The 18,978-nt window shown below is 46.2% G+C and overlaps 1 protein-coding gene and 1 long non-coding RNA gene across 4 annotated transcripts in view; one reads left to right on the top strand and one right to left on the bottom strand.

Moving 5' to 3' along the window:
• Nucleotides 1–10,873, bottom strand: part of LOC146776324 (uncharacterized) — a 44,029-nt gene extending 33,156 nt beyond the window's left edge. The window contains exon 1 of the long non-coding RNA XR_014971958.1: nt 10,643–10,873. This is a non-coding gene — a long non-coding RNA (uncharacterized LOC146776324). The remainder of the gene's footprint in view (nt 1–10,642) is intronic.
• The window catches only part of LOC146776322 (polycystin-1-like protein 2), a 508,528-nt gene that overhangs the window by 23,974 nt on the left and 465,576 nt on the right, over nt 1–18,978 (top strand). For 2 of the 3 annotated variants that reach the window (XM_085637374.1, XM_085637373.1), the window contains exon 1: nt 11,043–11,179. Coding sequence is in view for 1 of the 3 variants with exons in the window: in XM_085637372.1 (XP_085493498.1) it covers nt 5,814–5,869; nt 9,955–10,017 (119 nt within the window). In the remaining 2 variants the exon portion in view is untranslated. Of the gene's footprint in view, nt 1–5,813; nt 5,870–9,954; nt 10,018–11,042; nt 11,180–18,978 lie in introns of those variants that run through there. The other variant, XM_085637372.1, reaches the window with a different exon arrangement.

Raw genomic sequence — 18,978 nt, 5'->3', positions numbered from 1 at the left:
GCTCTGCATTCCAGTGATCCGTCTTACCCAGTTCCTCTGATGTGATATGAAATGCCCAGGAGCGCATCCGCTGCCTGAAGCGGTCCAGTTATTCAGCTTTGTGGATGGCATGAGCAAGTAACAGGCAATTGGCTATAATCTCCTCACTGCAGGTAAGGCTGCTGGACATCCATGGCTCGCCTCCGGTTGTGTGGAAAGTCCTCCTGATCCTGGCTGGAGGTCTCAGGAGGCTTCTGGTCTCTAATGGTAAAACTTGGGCAGCTTCTTGTCTCTAAAGGTAAAGTAAATGTTCTACAAAAGCAGGTCACAACCTGCTAACTTCACTATCACACACCGTACGAGGGCAACAGCCAGCTCTCTTCCCTGTGGCCCCTACCTGGCATATGGGGGTTGTGAGCAGAGGTCCATGGGGCAATAGCCCTCTCAAGTCACAGTGCTGCACCTGGCAACAGTCCTTCTCAGTCAGTGATGCACCAGGGCGAATGCCCCCCCTTAATCTTCATGGTGGCCCCACCTGGTATACGGGGTCGCCGACTTGAGCAGTACACGTGCAAATAGCCAGATTGGTGTTGTGGTCATGACTGGACTGTGAATCTCACACTTCACTTAAGGGGTCCACTCGACAGGATCCCCACTTGACCTCACTCCCTCCAGGCACTCTCCTCCTACTCCTCACAGGGTCCTCTGGTCTTGGCAGGAAAGCAGATGTTGGTGCTCCAGGGCACGTAGTTTTGACTCTTCTGTGGGACGTCCTCTCACCCAGCAGGGAGACTAACAGACCTTGGTTCCCAGTCACAACAAGCAGAAGTTGTTCTGAGCTTCTCCACACTGATCGACAGCCACAGATTGACTAGCTTGACTGTGTCCTACCCAGCTCCCAGGTATGCAGACAATCCACAGATCTGTCTGGGGTGGCTCCTGTACCTCCATATGCCTTTTCAAGGTTCTGGGTTTGTAACATGGATACTGCAGGTCTCCGTGTAGTGTACTGCACACAAGCACACATAGATAAAAGCACCCACATGCACACAAGAGCACTGCATAGTGCTACATACTAACATGATGTAGGTTAAGTGTAAGTTCAATACTCAGCAGCAGACCTTTACATAAGTGGACTGGGCAGCCCCACTCCAGTGACACAAGTAAAATACTCTGTTCACACTACTAATTACTATTACAAAAGCCTATGTTGCTTCTTCCGCGCTCATGCTACTTAATTCTTGGTAAGGTAGTAGCCCTTTACTTCCACAAGGGTAGCGATTTGTACTTGCCTTCCGATCTACCAATACCACAATCTGTAACAAAGGCCTAGATCATAGTGCACACACATAATCTGTGTTTGCCCGGTCCAAAAATCAGCATCCAGGATCCACATATAGTTGCAGCTGAGGCACTTGGTAGGGGTGCATGTTTGGAACAATTCAGAGGACTTTCTGTCACAACAGAACAGTACTTCTTATTTCATTCAATATCAAGGAGGATAATTCATGAAACACATCAGAAATAGAAATGCACTAAGCCACGAAGTTGAGGAAATTGACATATTCATTATAACCAAGCTCTAATGTGACTCGTTCCGCATATACTTTTTTAGCCTCAATAACAAGTCCTCTCTTCAGCTAAAAAGGTGGTGAGAAGAAAGGTGTTCAATGTTCCTGATAATATTGCGCTGAATATCCACCTAAATCTTCACTCCAGATACAAATGATAGCAACGCTTGACTGAGCACCTAGAATCTGGTCATCTGGAAAATCCTTACAACTGCAGAAGACCTTCTGATCAGACTTGCACGCCTTCTATAAAGCCAGGTGGAAATGTTTCTGCATATTGTGCTAAAATAAAGATGTAAATCCCATATCACTATAACCACTTCAAATTCGGCTGTGCCTATTTCTCCTGGCACAAAAGGGGCTAAAGTACTCTTAGTCAGTATCCATCTGTTCATGATATCAAGGTTCAGTACATATTTTGACTCTCCAACCTCCATCCCTCAAAAAGGTCAACAAACAGTTAATGAATGGTCTCTTCCAAACCGTCCCTCTTGTTTGGCGTCCCCCTATACCATGGGAGTTAGTCACAATCAGCCAGTTTATGTTACCAACTCAAGAGCCCATTACAAGGGTCCACTGAAGTACCTTTTGTGGAAGACAGTACTGCGTTTGGCTCTGACGCTGGTATAGAAGTTGAGACAGCACCAGGCTTCCACAATATGGAAAACATATTTCCTTTTTAGGTCGAGCCTAGCGCAGCGCGCATGAGCTGCTCTATCGGAGGCTTATTGTGAGCACTCCAAACTTCTCAGTGCGGCTAGGACTTCCCCCACGCATTAGGTTGGTTGTTGCCTGTGTCATTTATTTTTCGTAACCTACAAATCGCTAAAGGCAGGCGCATGTCCCACCTCTTTAGCAAAGGTTCACTCCCATAGCATTTTGCTTGCGGGAGCGAGCAGCAGCGGCAGGGTGGCAGCTGCATTCCTCACAGCGCGCGCGGGCACGCGCCACTCGCGGGCTAGCAGATGACCCTTTCAGCAGTGCCGCACTCCGCCACTTAAACAATAGTAGCTGCGCCTAAAATGACGTGCTTTCTCTTTCGCTTGTTGTTCGTCGCAGTTAACAGGCAATGCTACTCTTAGGGGCAGCTGTTGCCGATCAGCTATCTGTGCTTGAGGATCGGCTTTTTTGTTTTATGTTTTAACGTACTGGTGCTGTGCGCGTTCTCCAATGCGTGTGACTGGAATGAGATATCCAAACACCCTGCCCTTCTTCCCAGTTCAGGAAGGAGAAGGGCGGTGTTTTAAATGTTGATACATTAAAAGGCTCTAACGAAGGGCACTTGGATATAACAAGGCACCACCTAGCCCCCGATTGTTCACTGAGCGGTCCGAAGGATGTTATTCCGTCTACCAAGGCAGACACTTTTTTCACATTCACCTTTCATCAAGGTTCTGGTAGTGAGTGCTGTGCCCAAGATCACATGAGATCAAATGGTGGAGTTGGGGCATATGCCTAGTCTAGGTAAAATCAACCCATTGCAGGTGTGACCGAGTGGGCCTCTCATTTTAAGGTAAATCCCGGCAAAGGGGCAATTACCACCACACCGCCCCCTTCCTCCCAGCCCTTGTGGGTGGGGAACCTGTGTAAAGTGATTAGCACATGCCCTCCACAAATGGCCTCAAAGAATGTTTCTCTCTGAAGGGTGGGCGTGGAAGTGGGGGCAAGGATCAGCGGCGGCACTTGTGTTTTAATGTAAGATGGCGTGCTAAGCACTGGGAAGTAAAGGTAAACGGTCTCGTAGCCCGCGTAGGGAGGAGCGCTCCCAGTTCCACTGCTGAGGTCCTCTCCAGGAGGGCCACACCGCCCACCGCAGGAATGCTGCAGTGAGCGCAGAGCATGAATCAGCACATCCAGCTGAGCACTGTCTGCTCTTCCCAGGTAGCGCTGCTGTCACCTGTGCGTGGTGCCTCTAGTCGGCAGCTTTTCACCTGTGCAGGTTTTGCAACTCTAGCTTTTACCAGTACACTGCCTGTAGTGAGTCCGTTTTCATCTGTGCGAGTTTTGCAACTCTTGCTTTCACCAGTACACACTGCCTGTAGTGAGCACGCTTTGACCTGTGCGGGCTGTGCAACTCTCACTTTCACCGGTACACAATGCCTAAAGCCAGCACGCTATCAACTGTGCGGGCTGTGCAACTCTCGCTTTCACCGGTACACACTGCCTGTAGCCAGCACGATTTCACCTGTGCGGGCTGTGCAACATTCGCTTTCACTGGTACACACTGCCTTTATTGAGCATGCTTTTACTTGTGCGGGGTTTGCAACTCTGGCTTTCACCTGTACACACTGACTGGAGTCAGACCGCTTTCACCTCTGCGAGTTTTGAAACTCTCACTTTCACCGGTATACACTGCCTGTAGTGAGCCCGCTCTCCCATGTGCAGGCTGTGCATCTCTCGTTTTCAGCAGTACACGCTGCCTGTAGTGAGTCTTCTGTCACCACTGAATGTAGTAAGCCCTCATTCATCTGTGCACGCTGTCACTTGTGCATGATTCTCCCACCCACTTCCCGTGGATTCCCTCTCTCAGCCTCCTGCTGCTGATCACTTCTCACTCCAGTTGCTGCCCCCTAGGTCCCATCCACGCTCTTATTTTAAAATTATTATTTTGGGGATATGTGCTGCATGACTAAACTCTTATAAGGGCCCAAAGGCAAAATCTACTGGCTATGCCAATGTGTGTTTACTAAGAACAGAATCACCCTGTGCACCAACCCTAGGATCATGCCCTAAGTACTTTCAGACTTTCATTTAAATGAGCATGGATATTTTGATCTTTCTTGCAAAATCCTTCAACATCAGCTGAGACAGCACTGCTTTCAGTAGGTGTTTGAAGGTGCATAAAGTTTTATATGGACGGAACCAAAGACTTAGGAAATTGTTACCAGCTATTTGTCTCTTTTGCATGCATGCCAATTTTTTCAAACTGGGTGTGGCAGATTTTGAAAGAAAAATCAGTGGAATGTATTTTCCAAACTGGTTTATATTGAAGCTGGGGCAGTTGTAGACAGGAGATATCTAAAATAAAGCCATTTTGGCTTAAAGAATCTGGAGTCTCCTGTCTGATTTTGTTCTCGTGGCATGTATGCTTTTAGGTGCCTGGGCAAGAGCCACCCACTGTCCAAAGAGAGCTTTGTCCCTGGTGGTCAGCCTGTATCACTTTCTGCCACAAGAAAACAAAGCACCCACTTAAGTGTTAAGGTGGCAGCATACTCGATCAGAAACATATCAGTATCAGCGGTGCGCTGTGCAAGAGTGCCTCTTTCAGATTTCTGCAGTGCAGCCACAGGGAGAAACAGGCACACAATAAACTAGCATTACTACCTGGAGCTGAACATGGCATTGGAGTCTTCTGTGGGCCAAGCAGTCTTAGGCAATGGCTTTCATTAAAGATGAGCCTGCTTCCTCTTTTTTGCTCGATTTGGATAATGCTTGCTACTCAAATGTACGCCCGTGAATCTATGAAAGATTCTTTGCTGGAGAAGAAATTAGTTACTTACCTGTACTTCCAGGTCTCCAGTTTTTGATTAATTTCTTAAATTTGCATATGAATACCATCCCCCAATCAAAGGCTCACTACCCATTTTATCCTTCACATTTAAAGTATGAAATATGAGAAGTGGTGACCACTAGGGGAGTAAAGAGCTCATCTCATCCACCTTACTGGCTGAAATTTGGGCTGTTTCAAATTATGTGGATGTGCTCATAAATGTACACTATTGTTGGGCCTATCGCCATTTTAACTATGTAATTTTAAAAATACTATGGATTCCCAGCCCGACGACTGGGAAGATTCAAGCATGTAAATCTGTGAAACACACAAGCAACGCAGAACTGGAGTTAAACCTAATTATCTCTTTTGAGCTTTCCTTATCTCCTTTCCTGTAACCTCCATAATATTTGGCATTTACATATATTGCCCTGCATTTTTTTATTGATTAATTATTAACGTTTGATATTGTAATGTTGTTTTGTCACAGTGATTGGGGATAATATAGTACACTTGTAAATTTAAAATAACTGAGAATTTCTGTAGAGTCTCTGGTTTTAACAAATAGCATAATAAGCAGTTAAAGATGTAAGCATGCAGAGGGCAGAAGCGCTGATTATGTTGCATTAAGTGCACTGGTGTGGGGAAGTGCGGTGAGAATGCTGGCCCATGAATAATGTAACAATACGACTGAGTTATATGTCAAGAGCTTGTGTGGTAGTCATGCAAATGAGATGAGATCATATATCCCTTCCTCTAACTTGTTTTCACAGATGTCTCGAACCTGCTTTATACCCTGAAGAGCCTGAATATTGACAGTACACTAAAAGTAAGCATTTCTTTGGTTGCGCGTGTTCATTAGGGGTTGTGGGCAACATGAGGTGGGCACAGTAGCAATGAAATTCAGGACACACCACAGCTTTTCAGAAAAGAAGCTGAAAACTGATAGACAGGTTCAGCCTTCATAAGTCAGCTGTGAAACTAATTTGTATAGTCTTATGTTATGTTAATTAGTTTTCTAACGCACACAGCTACTCCAAGGAGTGTCCCGGCGTGAGCATAGAGAAACTGAGAGCATAACCAGACTTAAACAAAAAGATGAGTCTTTAGCAGTTTTTTAAAAACCACAGGATCTTCAATACTGCATAGCGCCAACGGCAGGGCATTCAAGGCCTGGGCCGCCAAAACGGCGAGGGAACCACAACCTAGCCTATGCCGACGAAAACGGGGAACCTTTGCCAAGCGGAGAGTGGAGGAGCGTAGTAGTCTCCCTGGAACATAAAAGGAGAACCGTTTCTGCAGATAAATTGGCCCCAGGCCTTGTAGAGCACGATGTGCAATGGTGATAGATTTAAATTTCACCCGAGCCACTATCGGAAGCCAATGAAGAGAGCGTAGATAACCTCGCACGCTACTTCTTAAGGGAATTTCTCCCAAAAGCCGAGCCACCTCATTTTGCACCACTTGAAGTTTATTAAGGGAGTATGTCGGAATCCCCACATAAAGCACATTAGCATAATCCAGGCGGGAGAGAATGAGCGCACGAACCACTGACTCTTTCGCCGCCTGAGGAAGGAGTGGGAGAAATCTTCTCAAGATTTTAAGGAGGCCAAAGCGGCACCCTGAAAATCTCTTTACTTGAGTTGCAAAAGAGAGATTGTCCTCGAACCAAACTCCTAGGTTCTTAGCAATACAGCTACTAGAAGATGGCGGCGGGAACTCGGACGGCCATATCATATCTCTAAAACCAGGGGAGAGATTACCATACAAGAGCATCTCTGACTTATCTTCATTGCATTTTAGTTGGGCACTCTTAAGCCACTTAAATACAGAAGACAGGCAGAATTGAACAGACGTCACGGCTTCCTCATTCGTCAGCATATGCGATCACCTTAGCCCCCAAATCCTCAGCCAATATGACTAGAGGAGTAAGATAGATGTTAAACAGGAGGGGGCTAAGGGATGATCCCTGTGGCACCCCAGTGGTAACCGACCGAGAAGAAGACGCTGCTGGTGGAAACCAGACTTGCTGAACCAGGCCCTCCAAAAAGGACTCAATCCAGCCCCAAGCCGACCCTGTGACACCAATTTCCGCGAGTCTGTCAAGCAATAAAGAATGAGGAACCGTATCAAATGCAGCCGACAGGTCGAGCAGCACGAAGGCTGCTCTCCCGCCGGCATCAAGGCATTCTCGAATAGCCTCAGACACTTCTACCAACGCCACTTCGGTACTGTAAGAGGACCAAAAGTCCGACTGGGCTGGGTGCAAGATATCCGCTCTCTCCACAAACTCAGTCAGCTGTCTATTCACTACCTTCTCACAGACCTTGGCAAGGCTAGGAAGAAGAGAAATGGGCCTATAATTCCCAGGAATCAAGGGATTGAGGGCAGGTTTTTTCAATAAAGGAAGAATTTTAGCCTGCTTCCAATCACTAGGGACTCGAGCTTCCAAAAAAGAAAGGTTTATAATACTGTTCACCTCAAAATTGAGAACCTCCGCTACCGCCGCCAATAATCTTGCGGGACAGGGGTCAACAGGTGAACCAGATTTCAGTCCCTTCAAAATTTTCAAGGTGCTAGACAAGTCAACCGGGGAAAAATTAACCAGAGAATGCCTAAGGGAGGTAGGATCAGAGGTAGGCGACAAAGGGTTAGATGGAACCAGTATAAAACTTTCTTGAATCCCTCAGATTTTATCCAAGAAAAAGTTAGACAACGTATCACACCAGGCATCTGTCGCTGGCCGAGTACTTGATTGTGCTGTAGGTGACATAAAGCTCTGTACAATTGCAAAGATCTCCTTTGAATTGTTATGAGCCTGGTCAATACGGACAGCGTAATATTCCTTTTTAGCTTGTGAGATAGCTATGTAATAAATTTTCTGTTTCTGCCTAAGCATACCCTTTGCCACCGGGCAATACTTGCTGAGACGCCAAAAGCGTTCCAATTTTCACAATCTTGCTTCAATAGCGTCAACTCAGCTGTATACCACGGTTTAGAAGGAGACTCCCTTGAACGCCTCGTCGAGGTGGGGATAGCAATAGTGGTCACAGTAGCCCGGATCCAGTTGGAAAAGGCTAAAAGGCTCCCTTCCAAATCCTGTGGGAGTACCGGCCTACAAGCAGATAGAGCCATTGCAAATTTGGAGGGCTCAATTCTTTTAAATGCTAGTCTTCAAACTCCATCTCAAGTGAGAAAGGCTGTATAGTGCAACACTGGAAACCAGAGAAGGGGGAGGCAAAGAGATCTCCTCTTCAAAGAAGGACAGTAGAGTAGAATCCCCACTCTAAGTGGTATTCAGCACAGGTCTCCCTATTCCCCTTTATGAGAAGACATACAAGGAGATACAATTTACTTGCAGAGGTGCAATATAACAAGGCAACCACCATAACAGAACAGAGGTAAAGACCCTTACCATACTCAGATAACCACAGGTGCCCCTCCACCCACCCCAATATCCACCAATTGGATGGATTATAGCCTCCTATTCTTCCATTGTCTTCACTGGCATTGGATCCCCTCACTCTTTGTGTAGGAAAGACATCAAGACACCCCCCCTATACTTTTTATGAGATGGCGGCATCACACTTACCTTGAGGACTAGGACATCCCAGGGTATCTCTTATGATTAAGGCATGTCTGTATCCAATACATTTTCACAAATATAGCAATACCTGATTTACAAAGTTACCTACTGATATGCCCTCATCTTTAAATCTGGTAAATAGCAGCTTCCTTTCAATATCAGGAAGGATTTATCACAGCCACTGTTGAGGAGAAAGATATGCTATCTTAATTATCTGGTAAGAGCCATGACTGCTCAGCTATCAAATAAATGTCTCTGATTCTAGACTTCAAACTTTAGTTACCCATGTGGCATGCTACCTTACTATTCTCCTGATATGCACTGACTGCATTCCCTCTGCATCCACTGAGATCTATTTCCGATTCTCTATGTACTTTGAAATTTCTGTGACTCTTCAGTTTATAAAATCGAACTTTGGAAGTCGCTTGGCTTCTTACAATGTTATGAGTTTTATTACTGGATTTCAAATCATGCCCTTTTGTATATTTTACTTATTTAAATAAATAAATAAAAATCTGTAAAGAGTGATTTCGACCAATGGAAGTGGAATGTGTTAGGACATAATGATTGCAAAAATGCAGAGTGATGAAAAAATAAATGAAAATATGACGCTCATGGCATAACGACTTCCCAGAGAAGTTCACAAAAGAAAGGGGCATGGGAAAAGAAATGCAAATGTAAATTTAAAAGGTACATGTAAAATGTAAACAAACAGTAACTTGAGTGATGTTATAAAAGGAATGTGAGGAAAGGCAAGGATCATTTTTTTGAAGGCTGCGGCCCCTCTTCTGATATGGGTGTCCTTCACCTGATGTTGACTTGACAAAGAAAAGAAACCTCAAGGTTGAGCAGATAAGAGAAATCCATCACTGGCTGATGTCAATAGGGCATCCATCATTAAATGTTTTTTCTGACAATGTTTGGGATTGTGGGATACATGCATAGCATTACTATCTAGTTTATGGAAATCTCGAATCACGTGTTGCACGATAGCTCATAGAGATCCAACTCTGCTCACCTGTAAAGACCATTATATAATTACGTTACTCAGCAGGGAATGTAGTGGGGTGAGCTCAGGACCCATTACTTCACTTACTCTCAAGAATGGTTTCACATATGTTTCTATGCCTCCAAGACCTCATACTTTCCCTTATTAATGTTTAGTTGCTATTGAAAGCTTCCTTTAGTTTAATCGTCACTGAGCACATTACTGTGGATTTACTACTAGCCCTTAAAATACACTGTCCATTCTGGAATTCACCTCCTACTGGGGACTGTTTCTCACTGAAATTATGCAAAAATAATCTAATGATATTCACTTTATTTAGAACTTGGCGCTCGACATCAATAAAATAATGCAAGATGAGGAGGAGAGGAGTTTAAAGGATCTGGTAAGGACACTACACTATTCTTATTCCTTATCAAGAGTTTTCACTGTGGCCAAACATATAGAGCAAAAGCATCAGGGGAGGTAATGGAATGTTAAGGAATGGAAAAAGAGCATCACCGATGAGACAGACCTTCCAGTGTGACATGTCTCTATAACAATGAGCGTGTAAGTGCAGTTAAGGCCAAAGGCTACCGGGGGTTGTGGAGGGGGTCTGATGCTGATGGACTGAGATATGTATAAACTCGTGGCTCACTTAGAGGCAACTCCACATCCGACTACTTTCTGTATTTAACCTACCACCCCCCTCCGACCCACTGAGCACTAAATCCTATTGTTGGAGAGGCAGACGCTGGGAAGCACAGTCGAGCAACGCTGAGCCTGGCTAATTAACAGGCGAGGAAAGACTAGAGCGACAGTCAGCTAAATAACAGCCAAAAGTGTTTAAATTAATATTTTTCTTTTTATATAGTTTTGTGTTTTCGTTATATACCACCAACTCGACCCACAGGCATTGGCGCAAATTGCATGCGCACGAGCTCAGATTTATTTTTAAGGCCATGGAAAGAATGAATACAAGTGAATTTGCTCAGAATCTTAGGATATTAAGCCGTATCCGAGATACGAACCCGTTACCAAGGTCTACAACTCTGGTCGTATCGCCACATCCTATTCTGATCTGGTTGGGCCCTCCGACGACTTGCCGCTGATGTCCGAAGTGTCGGTTCTACTTCTCAAGCCTCCTATGCGGCTAGCAACAGTAGCAGGTGATGGCCAACCTGCGAGAACCACAGAAACCGAGGTGAGACCTCACTTGTGAACGGCGCAGACTCCTACATCGAACCTTCGTGCGTGGCAGGGCCTGCGGTGACGCAGTTGAGGCGGTAGAGCTGTGGGTGAGGAAGGCCCTTCCGTGGTGAAACCATGTGACGCGTTCAACTCGGCTGACGTCACAGAAGAGGTGACGCAACTCACTCGCGCCGTAAATTCGAGACCTTGCCCCTATAGGTCTTTTCTGAGCAGTGCCGTGCGACGCCGCCCGCGGCCAGGATGTTTATTTAATTTTAGGATTGGCAAGAGCACTGGTTACCCAAGGAGGCCAGAGAGCATATGCAACATAGGAAAGAAGGACTGTGGTGGCTACAGTGAGTCTGACTTTGCCTGAGGTATGTGTGGCAGGGACGTTAGGTGCTTAGAACAGAGAGCGTGTGGGAACATCCCATCTGTGAGAGGCAGGCCCGAGCCATGGCGCGCATTATAGTTAAGTCACGCTGCGAGATTGTTGTGTCTATCTTTTATTATTACTACTTAGTTGCGTGTAGGTATTCCACAGTCTACATCATTGATGACACATGGAATCCCCAGGTGTCATTAATGATCAGTTGGAGACTGGGAGTTACGAGCAGCTGTTCATACTTGATGCTGTGTTGGCCTTATTCCTGTGAACTTTAACAGAGATGGCAAGAATTGAGGTCCGAGAACTTCATTATAAATAAGGCAACTGAAAAAATGAATAGGTATTCTGCTAATATATGACAATGCAATGCTGGATAGTAAACACAGGACTGCACGTACACCAGCAAGCACACCGGAAAGCGAGGATATTTGTTGTAGCCAGGCGCAATTATCAAAGCCCCACCAGCATCTATTCAAGCACAGACAATGGACTAAAGTCTCACCCCCTTAACAGATCCCAAAACAGATATGGAAGTGTGCGTTTAGGGGGAGGGAGCAGGAGACTAGGTTCTATCCATAATCCAAGTGGAAGGAATCGTCGTGTACCTCAGGCAAACAACCCTGATAATTTCATTAATTACCTGCACCGCATGCAGCGACAGTAGACAACATGCCACTAGCAAAGGTTAGAAACAGCTTGAACACACCTGAGCCACAGCTGAGCAGCATCTACCCAGTTGAAACCCAGACACAGGATGTACTACCCTATGCGGTAAATAGTAATAAACTCGACCCAGTACTGGCTTTGAAAGCTACTAACTCAAATATAGAAACCAAAATACGTAGAGTTGCTGTGTACCTAAACTTGCTCAGAGTTGATCAGAAGAAACTAGCAGAAAGAGTATCAAAGGCGCTAACATGGCCGAACTAGCCCTCGAAATGGCGTACACAAAACCAACATGGCCGACATGATCAAACGAACTAAGGTCCTTACATCTCAGGCTGAAGATGCTAAATGATGGTCGCGGCCCAACTGGACTTTCGGATTACTTGACGGTAAAGAGGGGAAGGGTATGGAAAACTACCTGGTTTGCTGGATGAAAGACAGCATTGCACAGGAAGGATTGTCCAACTACTTTACTGTAGAAAGAGCTCACAAAGTAGCTTCCCTGGCCCCCAAACAAGGCACTCCTCCCAGAACCATTGTAGCCCAATGGCAACACTTCAAGGGCCGAGACCTATTACTACACAAGGCACACATACTGGGCCCCAGTGAAGTTGACAACACCAGGCTCCTCCTATTTTCCGATTACACTTAAGTGATCCAGCAGCAACAAAACTCCTTTGGGCTCTCAAAGTGAAGCTACATAAAATGAACATGAGGTACATGCTCCTCTTCCCCACCAAGTTGAAGGTCATCAATGGCAGACAGAAACTCCTTTTCACTGTGCTCAGCGAAGAATGGGTCTGGGCGGAAAAGAAAGACATGCTAGGCAGCTACAAAGATGACAGAGTACCCAAGCCAAGACACCAAAAGAGGGGCAAATGAAAGAAACCAGGCCTGAGGAGTTGACCAATTCTCAATCATGCAGCAGTAGTGAGAAATGGGGATGTCAGTGGCGGCCACACTTAGGACCTCCCAACAAATTAAAGCTATTGTGAGCCTGGAGCATACCAGCAGTGGCGTAGCTAGGGGGGGCGGTCCGCCCCAGGTGGCACTATTTTGGGGGCGGACAAAGGCATTCAGATAAGGCTCGGCTTGCTTTCGGGGACGGGCAAATAGGACTCGGGTAATGTCCTCTTCTTTTTGTGCTGGCAGCTGCCCCCCCCCCTTCCTATTATCCCCTCTCTTTCTGTCTTGCTCCTCACTTACTGAAAACCGTAACTTGAAGAAACGGTTCACAACCTCTTTCCTTCTTTCATTTAGTTGCTTCCCTGTGAAATGGATCCAAAAAAGAAAAACACTTTTGCAGGAAATGCCCTTTTTCTGACATTTTTCTATTCCAAAGTGCAGCGAGATTGAGCGAAATAGAAGGTTTTAAATATGAAAAAATAAATACATAACTAAATAAAGCAAGACAGAGTGGTTGCAAAGTGGCCAGATTGGTTTTGTTCACATCCAAATACATCAGCCTCACTTTACAGTGTTTGCCATTGAAGCGCTACTTTTGTTTTCTAGTCTTTCTTTGAACAGCATTGTTGTCTCCAGGTGGGGAAGTACACCATTCCTGGAGGTACTGCAATACCTGGGTGATTGGTGGATTGGAAAACAAAATGTGTACCATGGCTCTGTGTTTATGGATGTGGTCTTTTTAAACCATACTGCTTACGTTTTGTAAGGATATAAGCAATGGACATTGAAAAGGTTCCCTTCAGTGCCCTGTAGTCATGTCCTTAACTTTTCAGGTAAAACAACTCGCTGATTTCTGAATAGTAAGTGAGAGATCGTTAAGGTAACCATGTTGTTTCTGCTTACATTTCACATGCTTTACTTAATCTTGCATTCCTATGAGTGGTTGCTTTTATTTATTTTTTAGGCAGCATATTACTCTTATCAAGTGCATAATTTGAATTGAGCCACATCCAAGTGTTTATAGCGGGCACAATTAGGTTGTAGCTGAAGGCAGTGCGAGTTTCTCTCAGTAGGGCAGTATGGTGTTCAGTGGGGGGGAGGATGTGGCACTATGGCCAGAACTGTCGAATTTGGAACTGGGGAACTGGGTTCAGCCTTCATGACCAGTCCACCAGACCACTCTACTGAGGGAGCATATTCCCATGCTAGACCTTAGAAGGCCCCACTAGACCTTAGAAAGCTTGATGTCTTAGTACAAGCAGGTGTACCCTAGTGGTGTCAATTGTGGGTTAACCTTGAAGGCCTGTCCACCACAATCCATACTGAAGTTCATCTCCAGTCTTGCGGGCAGGCCTACGAAGCAGCACACCCTGGAGCAACAGTGATCCAGTCACTGTGACTCTGTCACTGAGGTCACATGAACCTTGAGCAGGTTAGGGCGGTGCGAACGGTGTGACCGCACTGGGTACCTATTACGGGTGGGTCTCATGTGGACTATCCGTGAACCCAGTGGGGTCTGTGGGCATGGCGGTGCCAGTATCGAGCAGTGTTGGGTGGAGGAGCCGCACTGGAATGCTCCTACCAATGGAGATGGGTGGTTTTCACCAAGGCAAGTGGAACCTTAATCTGGGCAAAGTGAATGGGGCAAGGAACGTCCCTACCCACTAGGTGCATAGGTTTCAGGCAGGACGAGAATGGCATACATGTAGTCTGGTATGTCCGAGGGAGTCTGATTTGTCCGAGAGGGAATAGCCAGCTTACACGGAGGAGAATTGAAAGTTTGCAGCAAGCACGTTTGTGTACACTGATCCACTATGAGCACAACCTGTGAAAGAACACACTTGCAAGTCATCTCATTGTACAACCATTCACTGTTAAAGGTAAAACCGTCATCCAACTCACATCATAGAATATCCCTCCAGTTTACACCATGGAACAACCATCTAACTCACTTAGTGGGACACCTTACCATATAAATGATAGAGCATCCATGCAACTAGTCTAATAAAATGCTCATCCAATATACTTCTTTGGACAAACTTTTAACCTACCTAATTTGACAGCTGTGTAACTCACATTATAGGTCACTTATGCAGATAATATTGTGAAGCGCATGTGCAACTCACATCATGGAACACCCATTCAAGAAATGAACATCCAACTCACATGAAGGAACATCGATCCAACTCACATCAAATATCACCCATTCACCTAACAATGTGAAGAAGCAATGCAAAGTACTTCATGATGCACCTTTTCGCTCATATTATGAAATAACTAAACAACTAAAACACTTATACAATACCAAGCAAATGAACATCATGAGAAACATTCAGCACACATCGTGTAACAGTCACCAAACACCATTAATATAGCAACTATCCAACATAAGTCATTAGCCACACATCAAACGTACATCTTAGAACACCTGTTCTACTGACGTCACAGGACACATATTCAAATTATATCAAAAACTCCCCTCCAGCTAACATGCAACATTCACCCAGCTCTCATCATAGGAAGCAACTTCAATATAAATTATTTTTGTAACACACTTTATTTAGATACCATCATATCAAATCCAATGCAGTGAAAATGTACATAGAGACAGTCATTTTCCTCTTACCATGGATGCAGCATAAATACTTCACGAAATTACCATCTTTTCCCCCCTCCCTCCATTAGGCTGAAAAAGGGGTATTAATAAGGTCTGGTGACCTCACGTATAGCGGCCCACTGCAGTAATGGCAAATAAATGAGTAGCATAGTGTTATTACTTTTTCCAGTTAACATAGATAACAAATTCAACTATGTCCCTTCCCACCCTAACCCTCCCACTCCTGGTCGTTCTGTATTTTCTATGTCCAGTAGGACCTCAAAGGGGAGTACTAACAGGGTAGCACAAACTGGCACTCGGTAATCATGCAATGCAATGTATGGGTCACAATCTTAAGGCCTACTGTGGGATAGTCACCTATTCTCTCTAAGTGCCTACAAAACTTGAGTACCCGGAGGGGGCAATAAGTCAAGTGATTCAAATTCGTGTAGCATTGCCTCCCAGTCCATTGAGATGGGCTGCTTCCGAAGCCCCTTCTCCTCCTCCCTCCAAAGTGTCGCCCCTTCTGCCTTTCCCCATTGTATCATGTCAGCTTGCCAACTGGATAACGCTGGACATCTGGGGGACTTCCACCTCATAGTAAGAGTTCTTACCGCTAAAATGAGAGCTAGGTCTATGAATCTCTGTCGTACTTTCTGGACTCTTGAGCGTTTGCGGAGGATCATAAGGCAGTTCAGGGCGTCATCTGATATAAGGGTTTGTGTGGTTTCGCCTAGAGCTTGGCGAATTCCCTCCCAGTAGTTCCGGAGATGTGGACAAGACCACAGCATATGGAGGAAGTCCGCCTCATCCCCTTTACAGCGGGGGCAATTGTGTGAGGCATCAGGAAACATACGATGGATCCGCATGGGGGTGAGATATGCCCGATGTAAGATCATGGTCTGGATGAATTTTAGTTTGGCATTGCGGGAAACTCTTTTGGGGTGTTCTAGCATGCACTGCCAAGCCTTATCGGTAATCTCCGTGTTAGAGTCCCCGGACCATTGCTCTCTTAGTGAAGTAAGCGTGATTGCAGCGTGCGTCCGTATTGCTGTGTATAACCAATGAACCAAATGTCCCCCCTTCCCCATGTGATATAAAAGATGTACTAGGTTGTGCTGCTGGGGTTCACTGCGCTGCGGTGCCCATGTGTTCTTTATGTAGTGGGATATAGTGGCGTGCAATAAATATAATCGTGGCGATGCGCCTGTGGTCTGTAAAAAGGTGTCGTGGTCCATCAAGTGTCCGTCAGTAAAGAACGCTCCAATGTCCTCTACTCCGGCATCCATCCAATCCTGTATACTGGTCTTCGCTAGCCTACCCTGTGGTGTGGGGATACCTAAAAGAGGGATGTTCGGTGGGTAAGGAATCGCCATGGAAGTGTATGTCAATGCCTTCCTCCAGCATTGTAAGGCGGTATTCAAAAGGGGGGGACTGTCCGTGGGGATCTTAACCTTGGGCAAAAGCAGGGAGTGTAGCATCCCCCGGTCCAACTCCCCCGATGAGTACCCGATTTCCTGTAATTGTCTCCCTGCGGTCCAATAAGATAGCCACTGGAGCTGACTAGCATAGTAGTAGGCACAGAAGTCGGGAACTCCCAGACCCCCACCTCTGCTCTCAAGTTGAAGTTTCCGCAGGCTGATACGTCTGCGACCCTTGCCCCAGATAAGATCCACCAATAAGGTGTTTAATGTTTTAAAGGTAGACTGTGGGATTATGACCGGTAGGTTGACAAAGTAGTATAATAGGCGAGGGAGCATCACCATCTTAGAGATGGCAACCCCTCCCATTACTGAGAGCGGTAGGGAGGCCCAGAAGGCTACACTGGCCCGGAGACCAGTTATGGCTCGCGTGATATTACCGTCTATCTGATCCGCCTGTGTTCTATAGACTTGGATACCTAAGTATTTAACCCCTTGAGTGCCCGCCCCTTTCCCCGCCCTGTGCCGGCCGTTGCATTAGCGGGCGGGGTTTATGACGAGCTGGTCTCGTCATGGGCACAGCGCAACCGCGGCCCATGACGAGACCAGCTCGTCATGGGCACTCAAGAGGTTAAAGGTGGTGGGTGCCACTGTCAAGGTATAGTCGCCAGGGTATCCGGACATGGTCTATCCCTGAAAAAATAGGCCACAGATTTCTCCGGGTTTATAGCCAGACCCGAGAGGCGCTCAAAGGTGTCGAAGATGTCAGGTAAGGGAGCATTTTCGGCTGACAGGTCCCGTAAATACAACAGGATATCGTTCGCGTAGATGGAGGTCAGGTGGGTAACTCCATTGATCGGTATACCAAGCCAGTCTACCGACCTTCTGAGTGCTATCGCTAAAGGTTCTAGTGCGAGAACAAATAATAATGGCGATAACGGACAACCCTGTCGTGTGCCCTTGTGAATAGGGTATTGATTAGAGATGTAGCGACCCCTGCGGGCCCGGGCCGTAGGGGCTGTATAGAGAAGGCGTACCCATTTAAGGTATGTGTCTGGGAATCCAAATCTTTGAAGGGTTGCGAACATAAATTCCCAGGAAAGAGAATCAAAGGCCTGACGGAGGTCTAGGGCGATGCAACCCGCCGACTGATGAGCCTGCGGAGTGGCCTCCATCACATAATGCAGTCGCCTGGTGTTGAGAGACGTTCTACGATTCGGCAGGAACCCGCACTGATCGCTATGTATGAGTGTATTGAGGGAGGGCTGTATACGATTGGCAAGAGCCTTACTTAAGATTTTATACTCCGTCGCAAGTAAGGAGAAGGGCCTATAATTAGGCTTTCACGTCCTGGTTTGGGTAAGGATATGACCAATGCTTGCATGGTAGAGTGTGGTAAGTGGCCTTCCGCGAAGGCTGTATTATATACTGCTTCTAGTGCAGGCACCAATACCTCCGAATACGTGTGGTAAAATTCAATGGGTAGCCCGTCAATCCCAGGTGTTTTATTGCGATTTATATCTTTTATCGCAACTCATATCTCTTGTTGTGTTATGGGACCATCTATTCCCGCTTGTGTCTCTTCGGGAAGTACCGGCATGGGTAAATCCCGCAGGAATTCTACGATAGAGGAGTTTTCGACAGGTGGGGGCGTAGCATATAGTGTAGTAAGATAGTCCTGGAAGGCTAGGTTGATGTCCCGCTGGGTGTGGACAATATTGCCATGGGTTGTACGGATGCTAGTTATTACCGGAGGGTCGGGCCTATCCCGAACTATGCGGGCAAGAAGTGTACCAGACCTGTCTGCTTCTGTGTGTTTACGTTGAAGGAATGCCCTCTGATCAATTACCCGTAGTGTTTCTAGTGTTTCAGCGTGTTCAATATGGGCGGTCTGTAGTTCCGTTTGTTTATCAGGGTCAGTCACAGCTTCCTGTTCCAGTGTAGTCATCCGTTGCTCAACTTCGTGTAATCGTTGGTCCGATTCCTGGAGAGCCCCCACCAATTGTCCTATCGAGGCCCCCCGTACTACCACCTTGAGCGCATCCCATTCGATTAAGTTAGAAGAGGCTGTGTTCCAATTTTCCGCTAGATAATTAGTAATGGTGGTAGAGAGGGCTGTCTGGAAAGGAGCGTCCTCTTATAGCGTAAGCGTGTAAGTGTAAGCTCTAGGGGGTTGTGGTCTGAGAAGGTTTTAGCTAG

The sequence above is a fragment of the Triturus cristatus genome, chromosome 12, assembly GCF_964204655.1.
Source record: "Triturus cristatus chromosome 12, aTriCri1.1, whole genome shotgun sequence".
Classification (NCBI taxonomy): Eukaryota; Metazoa; Chordata; class Amphibia; order Caudata; family Salamandridae; genus Triturus; species Triturus cristatus.
This window is presented reverse-complemented; position numbering and strand designations above follow the sequence as displayed.